Source organism: Geotrypetes seraphini, chromosome 13 (assembly GCF_902459505.1).
Source record: "Geotrypetes seraphini chromosome 13, aGeoSer1.1, whole genome shotgun sequence".
NCBI lineage: Eukaryota > Metazoa > Chordata > Amphibia > Gymnophiona > Dermophiidae > Geotrypetes > Geotrypetes seraphini.
This window is the reverse complement of record NC_047096.1, coordinates 55,398,085-55,411,948: the sequence shown is the minus strand read 5'-3', so window position 1 is coordinate 55,411,948 and position 13,864 is coordinate 55,398,085. Positions and strand designations below refer to the sequence as shown.

The 13,864-nt window shown below is 44.0% G+C and overlaps 1 protein-coding gene across 1 annotated transcript in view; it reads left to right on the top strand.

The window, feature by feature from the left end:
• Positions 1 to 729: 729 nt before the first annotated feature.
• Positions 730 to 13,864, top strand: part of LOC117347528 (zinc finger protein 624-like) — a 32,449-nt gene continuing 19,314 nt past the window's right edge. The window contains exons 1-4 of the mRNA XM_033918607.1: positions 730 to 2,909; positions 6,797 to 6,923; positions 7,555 to 7,668; positions 7,817 to 7,930. Coding sequence (XP_033774498.1) covers positions 2,886 to 2,909; positions 6,797 to 6,923; positions 7,555 to 7,668; positions 7,817 to 7,930 — 379 coding nt within the window. The 5' untranslated portion in view covers positions 730 to 2,885. The remainder of the gene's footprint in view (positions 2,910 to 6,796; positions 6,924 to 7,554; positions 7,669 to 7,816; positions 7,931 to 13,864) is intronic.

Sequence of the window (13,864 nt, the reverse complement as noted above, 5' to 3'; positions counted from 1 at the left end):
GACTACCTAACCTATGGCTGTATGGAAGGTCCAATATCATCTGGCATGGTTACCAACTTTTCCTTTGACTTAGGAAATTCTATCAATTGCTTGGGCTCAAAAAAAAAAATTCTTATTTAAATAAGATACATAACATTTTGCAGGAAATTTAAGGAGAAATGTAGCCCCCAGAGCAAGGACTCTTGGGCTCATGGCCAAGAATTCCTTTCTACATTTCTGGTTTTTTTTCGCTAGATCTGGAAATATTCTTACATTAGAGCCCAAGAACTGGTCATTAATATGCTGAAAGTACAATCTAAGCTGGAGGGATGGCCAATTAGGGACTTGCCTAGACTCCTCCCTAAGGAAGTCCCTGACTGGCTGAGGTGCCCCGGCCCCTCCAAAGGGAGTAGCCTGAGGCACCTCAGCCAATCAGCGCCGGGGCAGGGCCTAAGGCCACTATTGGGCAGCATCAGGGCAGGAGAGTAGGAGCAGGAGGAGTTTGCTCCTGCTCCCGAAGATATTGCCGGTGCGTAGGAGCAGGAGGGTCTGGGTACCTCTCCTACTCCCGAAGATGTTGGGGGAGCCTTGCCCAAGGAGCAGGAGGGACTGGGCACCCCTCCTGCTCCCAACAATTTTACAGGTACTGGGGTGGGCTGGGCCCGACCAGGACTGGGTGGGAGGCCTAGGAGCAGGAGGGACTGGGCACCCCTCCTGCTCCCAACTTTCGGTCCATCAGTCCTGCAATCTTTTTTTTTTTTTTTTAACTTTTTTAGTAGTTTTGAGCCCTGCAAGCCTGTGGTTTTAACCCGCTTTAAACTCGCGGGTTAAAACCATGGGCTCGCAGGGCGGGGAAAGGCAGTGTAGGGCAGCAGGATTTTGGGGAGATTCAGGGCAGTGTAGGGCGGCAGAACTTCGGGGCAGGGAGCAGGACTTCGGGGCAGTGCAGGGCGGCAAGACTTCGGAGCAGAAGATTTGTGCTTGAGTTGGGGCAGAGAGCAGGATATGCAGTTGGAAACCACTGAATGACTGGTCCCCAGCAGTCGCTTCTTCCATTGAACGGCCAGCCCTGTCCGATGTGATAGTTTGTGTAGTGAATTGAGTCGCTGTCCAATTTGCATGCATTTCTTCTCATTTGCATGCACGAATTAGAAGCGGATCGCAGGAGAGGTAAGTGAATCGGGCTAGAGGGAAATTTGATAGTTAAGTGGTCGCAAACCGATCGGTACACCATTGGTTTGCTTAGTTTCCTAGTCGCTCAATATCCTGCTTCTGTCTGCTGCTTCCATTGCTATCCGCATGCCGGTCTGCTGCCTGAAGTGGCTTCTCCTTGTGTAGGATTCTGTGTAGCATCCTTTGTATTACTGTGAAGTCCCTCTCCTGATTTTAAACCTACTACCCTTGCTTGCTTGTTGCTTGTGTGTCCTCTGTTTCTGCTGCAGTTGCCCTCTGCTCTCCTTGCTTGCTTGTTGCTTGTGTGTCCTTTGTGTCTGCTGCGGTTGCCCTCAGCTCTCCTTGCTTGTTTGTTGCAAGTGTGTCCTCTGTGAATGCTGCGGGTGTCCTCTGCTCTTCTTGCTTGCTTGTGTGTCCTCTGTATCTGCTGCGGTTGCCCTCTGCTCTCCTTGCTTGCTTGTTACTTGTGTGTCCTTTGTGTCTGCTGCGGTTGCCCTCAGCTCTTCTTGCTTGTTTGTTGCAAGTGTGTCCTCTGCTCTTCTTGCTTGCTTGTGTGTCCTTTGTGTCTGCTGCGGTTGCCCTCAGCTCTCCTTGCTTGTTTGTTGCAAGTGTGTCCTCTGTGAATGCTGCGGGTGTCCTCTGCTCTTCTTGCTTGCTTGTGTGTCCTCTGTATCTGCTGCGGTTGCCCTCTGCTCTCCTTGCTTGCTTGTTACTTGTGTGTCCTTTGTGTCTGCTGCGGTTGCCCTCAGCTCTCCTTGCTTGTTTGTTGCTTGTGTGTCCTTTGTTTCTGCTGCGGTTGCCCTCAGCTCTTCTTGCTTGTTTGTTGCAAGTGTGTCCTCTGCTCTTCTTGCTTGCTTGTGTGTCTTCTGTGTCTGCTGCGGTTACCCTCTGCTCTCCTTGCTTGCTTGTTGCTTGTGTGTCCTTTGTGTCTGCTGCGGTTGCCCTCAGCTCTCCTTGTTTGTTGCAAGTGTGTCCTCTGCTCTCCTTGCTTGTTTGTTGCAAGTGTGTCCTCTGTGAATGCTGCAGGTGTCCTCTGCTCTCCTTGCTTGCTTGTTGCTTGTGTGTCCTTTGTGTCTGCTGCGGTTGCCCTCAGCTCTCCTTGCTTGTTTGTTGCAAGTGTGTCCTCTGTGAATGCTGCGGGTGTCCTCTGCTCTTCTTGCTTGCTTGTGTGTCCTCTGTGTCTGCTGCGGTTGCCCTCTGCTCTCCTTGCTTGCTTGTTGCTTGTGTGTCCTTTGTGTCTGCTGCGGTTGCCCTCAGCTCTCCTTGCTTGTTTGTTGCAAGTGTGTCCTCTATGAATGCTGCGGGTGTCTTCTGCTCTTCTTGCTTGCTTGTGGCGTCCTCTGTGTTTGCTGCAGTTGCCCTCTGCTCTCCTTGCTTGCTTGCTGCTTGTATGTACTCTTATCTCCTTGCTTGCTGCTTCCTGTGGGACCTGCTGCCCTTTTCCTAGAGAACCACCTTAAGGAGACCTCAGCAGGAGGGGGCGGGGCAAATAGCTCAGGACGCATGCTCCGCTGCTTTATTTTCTAATGTCTACAGGGCTGCAAAGAACAGGAAGATTTGTGTCTTGCAAATAGAAATCCCTTGGAGAACCACCAGTCCCTTTTCTGCACAGGGGAGCGAAGGGACTTGATCTGACAGCCTCCTTCTGTCTTACTCATTTTTCCAGGAACAGGGAAATCTCCAGCCTGAATCCATTCCAGCAGCAACAGAATTCCGGGGAAAACAGGAGGGAAATGTCTGCCCTGAGCTCTGATCAGGTAAGAAATTCTCTATCCTTTTGTACACAGGCTGCCAACACTAGAAGGAAAACATTTCTCTGTTCAGCTTCCAGCCTTCCCTTCTCTTTCTTTGTCTGATTTGGAGAGGAGCAGGTATTTATAGAACTCACAACCTGCTATAGGGGAGGGCGTTATTGCAGTATCCTGTGTGAAGACTTTATAGTCCCCTTGGAGATCTAGCCCAGGAATTTATGTCAGTAGGAGGGAAGGAGAGCTGCCTCTTTCATTTTACATAAGAATTGCCACTGCTAGGTCAAACCAGTGGTCCATCGTGCCCAGCAGTCTGCTTACACGGAGGCCCTTAGGTCAAAGACCAGTGCCCTAATTGAGACTAGCCTTACCTGTGTAAGTTCCGGTTCAGCAGGAACTTGTCTAACTTTGTCTTGAATCCCTGGAGGGTGTTTTCCCCTATAACAGCCTTCGGAAGACCGTTCCAGTTTTCTACCACTCTCTGGGTAAAGAACTTCCTTACATTTGTACAGAATCTATCCCCTTTTAACTTTAGAATGCCCTCTCATTCTCTCTACCTTGGAGAGGGGTGAACAACCTGTCTTTATCTACTAAGTCTATTCCCTTCATTATCTTGAATGTTTTGATCATGTCCCCTTTTCAAGGGAGAAGAAGCCCAGTTTCTGTAATCTCTCTCTGTATGGCAAGTCCTCCACCCCTTAATCATTTTAGTCGCTCTTCTCTGGACCCTTTCGAGTAGTCCTGTGTCTTTCTTCATGTACGGCGACCAGTGCTGGATGCAGTGTTCCAGGTGAAGGCATACCATGGCCGGTTACAGCGGCATGATAACCTCCAATCTATTTGTGATCCCCTTCTTAACCATTCCTAGCATTCTGTTCACCCTTTTTGCCGCCGCCGCACATTGCACAGACGGCTTCATCTACTTGTTGACCAATACTCCCAAGTCTCTTTCTTGGGGGGTCTCTCCAAGTACTGCACTGGACAACCTATATTCGTGCATAAGATTATTTTTTACCGACTTGCATCACCTTATATTTATCCACATTGAACCTCATTTGCCATGTCGCAGCCCATTTCTCGAGCGTGTTTATGTCACATTACAGGTCTTCGCAATCCTCCTGCGTTACATTCCAGTCTTCCAGAATCCTTCCTGATTTGATTGACAGATTGGCTATTAGTTGAAGCAATTCAGCTATAACCCCTTTCAGTTCCTTGATTACCCTCGGATGGATGCCATCCGGTCCTGGGGATTTATCATTCTTAAGCCTATCAATCTGCCCGCATACCTCTTCTAGATTGACCGTCAACCCTGTCAGTTTCTTGTCTTCGTTTCCTGCATATAGCCTGTCGGCTTCCGGTATGTATGTATATCCTCTTCGATAAATACAGACGCAAAAAATGTGTTCAGTTTGTCGGCGATGGCTTTGTCTTCCTTTAGCATTCCCTTTATTCCATGGTCATCCAACGACCCCACTTTTTCCTTTGTGGGTCATTTCCCCTTAATATATCGAAAGAACGGCTTGAAGTTTTTTGCCTCCTTGGCTATTTTTTCCTCGTAGTCTCTTTTGGCCCCTCTTACTGCCTTATGGCACCTGCTTTGATGTTGTTTGTGCTTTTTCCAGTTTTCGTCCATTTTTGACCTTTTCCATTCCTTAAACAAAGTCTTCTTGTCTCTGATTGCTTCCTTCACTGCTACAGTGAGCCACGCCGGTTCCTTGTTCTTTTTCCTCTTTGATCCCTTGTTGATACACAGTATATATAGATTTTGTGCCTCGGTGACTGTGTCCTTAAAAAGGGACCATGCTTGCTTTAGCGTTTTTACAGTGCTTATCCTCTTCTTAATCTTCTTCCCTACCATGAGTCTCATCCCTTCATAATTCACTTTTTGGAAGTTCAGTGCCATGGCTGTCATCGGGATCGATGTTTTGCCCCTGTGTCCAGGTTGAAGCGGATCATATTGTGATCACTGCTTCCCAGCATCCATTCTACTTCTACACCTTGCATCGGTCCTCGTAGTCCATTTAGAATTAAGTCCAGAATTGCATTTCCTCTTGTATTTTCCTTAACAAGTTGTTCCAGGAAGCAATCACCTAGAGCATCCAGGAACTTGGTTTCCCTACTGCAGTCAGAGGTACCTAGGTTCCAGTCTATCCCCGGATAATTGAAGTCACCCATGATAACTGCGTTGCCTCCCTTACAGTTACGTTTAATCTCATCCGTCATTTCTCCATCAATTTCTTTGGACTGCCCTGGAGGTTGGTAGTAGATGCCGATCTTTGTTTCCATTCCATTTGTTCCCAGAATTTTGACCCATAGAGTGTCTACCTTATTTTTCATTTCCGGCGTGTTCTCTCTGGTAGACTCAATTCCCTCTTTGATGTATAGGGCACTACCCCCACCTTTTTGACCTACTCTGTCTCTGCGGTATAGCTTGTATCCCGGTAGCACAGTGTTCCAGACGTTTACTCATTCCACCATGTTTCCGTGATGCCGATGATGTCAAGGTTATCTTTTTGTACCATAGCTTCCAATTCCCCCATCTTATTCCTTAGGCTCCTTGTGTTCGTGTTTGTGGCCTGATACTTTCTTTCAATCCATCAGGATTTCTGTCTTGCCTATGATCCAGTGAGTCTTCCTCGCTATCCTCTGAGTATACCAGTTCCCGAACCAACGACTCTTGGTCGACTGTCGGCTTTCCCCTTCTTCCTAGTTTAAAAACTTCTCAATTTCTCTCTTGATGTTGCTTGCAAGTAGCCTCGTTCCGTCTCCACTGAGGTGGAGTCCATCCTTCCTGAATAGCTTACATGTGGGCATTCATGCACATCGAGATGTGGTGTTCGGTGATTGTGTTTTTCTGGTGGCTCTTCGAGGGTCCCACCCAAGATGGGTACTGCTTTGGTATGTCCCATTAGTTCTGTGCCGGTCTGGAGGGACAATAAAGGAGAAATTTAGATTCTTTTTTTATAGTTTTTTATTTATATCCTTTTATATTTTCATCAAGCATAACAATCTTGACAAAGGATCAGAATATACAAAAAGAAGGAAAAAAAATTAACATATAAATACACCTAAGTGTATATTAGAAATACAATCTACTATTTAGTCCACAAATATTGGATTCAAGAAAGGAAATACATTTTAATTAAACTGAACAAATTATTCTTAGAGTAACGGCAATGGTTATCCACCCTACAGCTGATAGTCAGGTCATTCATCAATGGACTAAGAAACCAACCCTTCTTTTGGTCCTAAAAAATCTAATTAACTGTTTAGGCTCAAAAAAAATGAAAATTTTTATTTTGATAGGAAATAGAAATTTAGATTCTTACCTGCTAATTTTCTTTCTTTTAGTCCCTCCAAACCAATACAGACTCCACACCCTGTCGTTTTTTATTTGGCATTTGTGTGAAGAGTATGGCTTTTTCTGTGGTGTCTTTTTGTCTGGGTTGTTAGGGGAGAGTAAAAGAACAGCAGCGTTTGGTTCATCTGTAATAACTGACGAGTTGTGGGGACATTTTTTGAAGGTTCTTATTCTAATCAATATCCAACAGTATTTCTCTGATAGTTGCTATTCTCCTTCTGGGAGTGATGATGCTGTTTATAGTTCACAGTTCTTAGTTTCTTAGCTCTGCTTGGCTATTTGTCAGACTGATTGTACTTGGGACTGCACAGCCAAAAGTTAGTGTCTCAGTCTCCACCTGCTGGTAGAGATGCATTATAACCCATCAGTTCTATGCCGGTCTGGAGGGACTAAAAGAAAGGTTCTTACCTGCTAATTTTCTAATTTCTCCATATTTTGCCATGCTATAATGTATTTGAGATCTGATCTCACTGAGAGGTTATATAACAAAGCCTATTACACAGACATTACAATAAAACCCCGTTTGCTATTCTAGGAATCGGTCATATTCAGTGATGTTGCTGCTTATTTCTTGGAAGCAGAGTGGGACATTCTGGGAGAATGGCAGAAGAATTTGTACAAGAAGGTCATCAGGGAGATTCATGACATCCTCATGTCACGAGGTAAATATATTTTCTGCATCATCTACCGCACAGGCACATTATGGAATCAACAGTTGAAAAGTTCCCAGGTACCAAGTCACATGGATACCTAAAATTTCGAACCTAGATTCTGATACCATCCCATATTCAACAGGAGCTAGTGAAAGATTCCACTGCTGCCAGCTCTGTAAAAGATATTGGTATGTCCTGTAAGTTACAATGTATACCTTTATACTGAAGGCTTCATACAAGACAAGTTGCAGTCCGTCTCCCTTTTCTGTACAACAAAAGTTTGGTACAAGATTTGTCTCTCAGATTTCATGCTGAGAACTACAGCTTCTGTGTAAGGGCATGATGTGTCATCTGCTCATTACTGACCTATACTGTGCAATGTCACTTTCTTCAGATGGTAATCAGATGTCAGAGAAAAGAGTGACACCTGTACTGTCTCCACCTAGAAAAGATTGTACCAGAAAATCTCCAAGGGTTAATTTTAAGTGGCTGTCTTTTCTCTCCACGCTTCAAGATGTACTTGTATACACATACCTCTAAGCACTTTCATGCACTTTCTTCACAACAGAAAACAAGTGCAACTTCCCCAGAGATTCTCCAAATACAATTAAAATGTCATTTTGCTACTTCTTATTGACAGGTTATTCAATTGCTAATCCAGATGTTATATTCAAGATTAAAAAGGAAGATGAGAAATATTTTACTCCACACTTTGAGTGGGAGAAAAAAGAAAACCTAAATGATCCCACAATGAGTAAGTAAATGGTTTGGATTTAAAGGGCTCTGCATTTTCAGATCACAGATGATGGATCATTGACATCAAATATTTGTGGACCTAAAATTCATGTACTAATGTAATATTTTATTCTTGGTGAATTCTGAGAGCCGTTTTCTCATCACAGGCCTTCCAATTGTAACATCTGTATTCTCACTGAGTATTAAACAAGAGGAAGATTTCCCCTTCATAGATCCTCCTGAATCAGAGATGTCTGAACAAACTCGCTCTTCTGTAACAAGTAAGTATAAAATTCCTCCTGCACATCTTTCCAAGGCCAGCTGGTTGAGGCTGACAGAGGTGGGAGTCCTGTGGGATCAAGCTTGCAAAATCCTTCATCTAGCCTCTCGTATGGCTGAGAAATCTGTACCGTTTAAAGGGCTGGTGATAGTTGAGAGCCATGGTCCAGACTTCCTGGATTATTGGAGTAATGTTTAATGTGCATTAATGTTCCTGAAGATAGCTTTGATGTTGAGGATGGGCAGACTGGATGGATCGTTCTGGTCTTTATCTGCCGTCATTTACTATATAATGTGTACCCAAGAGGTGACGAGGTCAAAATACCAATCAAGAAAGTTTAAAGAGAGTGTCCCAATATTATCTCAATAATAAGAAACAGTCAAAACCCCATGTGTAAGGAGAGATAGTGAACAATCAGAGATTGAATGGAACAATTAGGTAAAATTGGGCAGGAAATATTTCAGAGCTGGAACAGCCCTTGTTTCTTTATCATCCCTCCAGACCAACACAGAAAGTGATGGGTTATACCTCACCTTGGCCAGCAGGTAGAGACTGAGACACAAACTTTTGGCTGTAGTATAAGTGGGCTGTGCAGTCCCAAGTACAATCAGTCTGTTCTCAGTTTCCAGCAGGTGGAGGTGGTAAACCTATACAGTCTTTCCCTGGTTTAGTGTAGGGCTGTTGGTTGTTGGTTAAACTGGCCAACTTGTCCCTGGTCGTAGTGCCACATTTAGCTGCTTGGACCCTTTTGGGGGTTTGTTCAACCTCTGAGGTGCCACACCCAACTGGTTGAATTCCTCTCCCCTTCAACCCACCTCTTCAAATTTTTTTCTTTAGAAGTGCCTCAACTGTAAGCCTTGCCACCAACTACCGGCACGGCATATGGCTTTGAGAGCCAGTGGGGTCTGTTTAAATGAAATTAAAGTTGTGTTGGAAAAATAAAAAGTCCTGAGGCAGTACTCATTGTTATTTTTCTCATGCTTTTTTACTATGTATTCTAGTTCTTAATTCTAGTTCTTTTTTCTCCTATGCTTTTTTGCTATGTACTCTAGTATTAATTATATGTGAACTAGTCGAGCTCCACTGGAAGATGACCCAGTAGATAAACCAAAGATTAGATTACGTGCGTGGAGGATGCAGCTAGCGTGTGCACAAAGTGTGCTTTTGCCTTGTTGGACCTCCAAGATCCTCTTGGGGGGATGGATGATTTCTTGCATAGACTATTGTAATGCCCTTACAAAGGCATTACAAAAAAGGAAATTAGACGGCTTCAGATTGTACAAAACACAGCTATTAAGATCATTTGTGGCACGAAGAAATACGATCACGTTTCACCTCTCCTAATCAGTGCACATTGGTTACCTGTTGAACATAGAATTAGTTATAAAATCTTACTTTTAACCTTTACATCAAGATTAAGTAATCAACCAGAGTTTATTAATAGACTTTTAATTCCTTATAATACTTTAAAATCGCTTCGTTCAATGTCACAAAATCTTCTCGTTGTACCCTCTTTAAAATTAATCAATACGTTGCTGCCAATAACTTTGCTGTCACTGCCACTACTCTCTGGAATTCGCTGCCCAACCATTTGTGCAATGAATCCGAAATAAAACAATTCAAAGCAAAATTAAAAACATTCTTGTTCCAGGATGCCTTTGAACAATAACTGTCCTCTTAAAGACAAAAACTCTTAAATTTATTACTTTTTACCCTAACCTATTGTGTTTTCCTTTTTTGTTACACTTTTCTTTTACGATTGTAGTTCTTCCCTTCCTCTCCTATTGTTTGAAGTTGGTCCATATGTCTTATTACGTGTTTTATTAAGACTCTTAGGTTTTAGCTACTATCCCCAATTTTTAATCTGCGCTTATGTAAATTTTTATTGTACACCGCTTAGAAACCTGATTAAGTGGTTTAAAATTTTTTTTAATAAACTTGAAACTTGAATGATGCTAACGTGTGTTTGTCAGAGACACCAGCTGATGAGGATGCGTCAGTGGTATGCATTTTTTCACTGAGGAGACTGGCATCCGTGATAAGCACTGTCCACTGAGGCTGATCCAGACTCACTCCTTATTGGAAGACTGTAGCCCCCAGTGGAGGCTGCAATGAACTTACTCCTGAAGAGGAATGGAAGAGTTCTGAATGTGCATCTGAAGTGACCACCGCCAAAGAGCATACTGAAGTGGGCGCATGTGAACCTGAGCCCACCTGACTATGTCTAGGGAGGCTTCCATTGACCCCAAGACCTGTAGAAAATCCTGCGCCTGCAATCCTTCAGAAAGCGAATCTGCGACTGCAACTTGCACACTCGGGTCTCTGGAAGAGAGACTCTCCCTAGGCAACTATCTAAGAGAACTCTGAGATACTCCAGGCACTGAGATGGAGCCAACCGGCTTTTGGACAAGTTGACCACCCATCCCAGCGACTGCAGGAACTCCACAATCTGAGTCATAATCCGGGAGTTCTCCTGAAAGGACTTTGCTCGAATCAACCAGTCATACAGATAGGGATGAACTAGAATGCCCTCCTTGTGTAAGGCTGCCACCTCCACCACCACCACCACCATAATCTTGGTGAAAGTCCACGGAGTCGTGGCCAGACCAAAATGAAGTGCACAAAACTGCGAAAGAGCCCCTGCATGTGGTGAACCCCCTACTTCGGGGGATCTGGGCATCCTTCAGTCTTCAATACAGCTCATTACATTATTCTCTTACAAAGTCGGTGATTCTCTTTGTAGAATAGTTTTCTAATACAGAAGACTTTCTGCTATATGATCCCTTTGGTAAGAAAAGGGAAATGCCTTGCAGATCATAAGCTTCCTGTGTTTTGCTGTAAGACTATGGATTTCAGTTGAGTTTAGCTTAGCTTATTCAGATTTTCTAAGACAGAAGGCGGGAGGACAGAAGGCGGGAGGGCAGGAGCCTTAATTCTGTACTCTTATTCCTTTCCTAAAGGGCCTTTATCTGTCCAAATACAAGAATGTAATTTGGGGTACTATTTGATAGGGCTTTGGCTATGGTACCTCTATATAATCAGTTTGTAAAACATACAGAGAGGGAGAATGATGCATGGAGATGTGGGTTGTTTTGTTTTTATTAACTTATAAATGGTATAAAAAGCTTGATAAGATAAACTAGATGAAGAACAGTCTGTGTTAACAAAAATCTCAATGATAGAAATTTCCATTATGCAATAGCAGTGTTCACACAAACACAAAGAAGAGGAATCTGCATATTATACAAAGAAACCAAAAAGAACTGAGGTGGCTAAAAATGGAGGCAAAACCACAAGTCCAATTAGAAATCCTTTATTGGTTGACCTGACACAACCGTGTTTCAGCACTTTGCCTACGTCAGATGTTGTTAACTCATGGTAATCAAAATCCAAAAGAATCTCAATGCTGAACCAGAACGTACACAGGTAAACCTAGTCTCAGTTAGGACACTGGTCTTTGACCAAAGGGCCGCCGTGTGAGCGGACTGCTGGGCACGATGGACCACTGGTCTGACCCAGCAGAGGCAATTCTTATGTTCTTTAGCATTTTGGGGATTATAAAATAAATGCATGCTTGAACATACTAATGATCTTTCTACTCACATGCTATTAGAATTTTGATTTCCAGTGCAATAGGTGTGTCATTCCGGACAAGCAGGTAATTTCCCTATTGCCAAGAACTCTGCAGAAGGAATCCATTTTACTTCACTGAGAGCTCTACTACCACCTAGGTTGTTTTTTTTCCTTCTCAATGCGAACCTGGAGTGTTTCTGTTCTGCTCTCTCTTTCTCTGTATTTTACTTCATATTTTTCAGTAAATTTTTGACAGTTTCGGTGCTCAGAGCTTTCCAATTTTGAGGTCAGCTCTGCCTGCATGGAGGAGAAGCAGATTGAAGTCTGCAGCTGACATGCCAATCCCTTGTGGTACCTGTATTTTTGGTGCTAGGGGCCGTCTCTGCTTCTGTTCCTCAGTATGCCAGCTGTGATTTCGCCTTCCCCCTTCTATTAGCATGTCTGCTGGTCTGCGGGGTTGGGGATTCAGTCGGACATCGGGTCTGACTGATAGCCCAAAGATCAGCAGTGGAAATGACTTTCAGTTTGAGAAGGTTATTTCTTCTCCTCTTCCATCTACTGTAAAGAACTGAGGCAGGCTGCGGTACATTTCCAGCACAGGTCACAGTGAGTAAGGCTGTTACAGTTATGAGAGGAATTGTGTGTGGGGGGGGGGGGAGATCTAAAATTGCTATTTCTGGTGGTTTCTGCAGATTCCCCTGTGTTTCTCCTCCTGAAAAATCCTAAATTTGCTGGGTTTTCACTTTGTTTTAGTGGTTTTTATAACGATTTTTGGTGTCAAAATTTGATGGCAGCCATCTTGGATTTTTTTAGCAATCTTTTTTTTGAAAATTCCCTGCAGCTCCAAATTGATTCCTTTTGCCTCAAAACTTGTTGGGATAGAGTCCTTGAGTTCTTTTATCACTAATCCATGCCAGGATTGTGCAAATTCTGCACCTCAGGAGCATCCGGGTGCCATGTGCTGTACTACACGGGAAGGAGAGGCAGGAGCTTCGGGCTTGGCCTCTCCTGGGCATTCTCAGCTTGAGAAAAGAATGACAAGCCCACTGGAGCAGATGTTTCTCTGCTCGGGTCCTGGAAACAGTGACTATCCTGCACAAAAGGGCATGGAAGCCACAAAGACCAAGAACCACAAATTAGTCGTCGCAGATTGACTCTTTGCTCCCTGGTTTGGCTTTCTCCTCAGAATTCATTAATTTAATATGGAAAGCCTTTCAGGAGAGCCATTCTTCTAAAGCGCACACCTCCTGCACTTCAGACTTTCCATGTTAGGGTGCAGGGGGTTTTCAGCATCGCAGTCTAACACTGCCCAACCCTTAGGAGACCTGTTTGCAGGGGATACAGATAGTGATATGTTTCTCATTCTACTGTTACTGTCCATAGATGTGGCTCCCATATCAGGGGAGGCTGGTCCACAGGCTAGCGATTTGGATCCTATTATGGCACTGCACCCTGGGGATGATCCCACGGTTCTACTCTTATTTAAGCCCTCGGCCCTGCTGGATCTCATTTCAGAGTCTTTACATAATCTAAATTTGAACTCCCAACCAGTTCTTGCTACATCCTCCTCTTATGAGGGGAGTGAGGGTTCAGTCTGCTGCGTTTCCTTGCCATCCAAACATTAATATTTTAGTCATGGAGTAGTGGGACTCTCCTGAGGGGTATCTCAAGGTAGCAGGAGCCTTGGCTCGCCTGTATCCTATGGCACAGGAGTGCCAGCAGCTGTTTGCTTAGCCTAAAGTGGATTCTTTGGTAGCACCTTCCTGCCAAGTGGACGTCGGAGGCTTTTTTCCTCTATTTTTTGCATGGTAGTTGAGACCTAATTTTTTGTAATTTGCCTGTTAACTGATAGTAAAACAGGTGTTTGTACCACAATCACAAAATCCAAAGTATGTAAAAGTGCAACTTACTATCCCATCAGTCCATCTAACATCTTTGGCCTCAACTCGTAACTCGGCTTTTTTACTGCTATCCCCAGGCTCTGGAGTTCTTTTCCTGTTGAGATTCGTTCATTGGAAACAAAAGATGAAAGAATACAAAAATCTGATTAGAGAAAAGCGAACAATACACTACGCACAAAAAATAGGGACACCCAAAACAAATAGCAAAGAACTGTTCAAATTGGTAAACAGATTAACAGACACCACCCAAATCATGCTACAGGATAATGAATGTATGCCCTCGGCAGAAACCCTTGCCACCTTTTTCAACAATAAAATCTTAGACGTAAGAGTGACCATACCATCATCCTCACCCAACTTCGACTTCCAACTTGAACCCCACGAAAAAGAAACCAGAGTAGACATGCTCTGGAACCGCTATGAACCTCCAACCTGGCACCAATTTCTAACCCTATTCAATA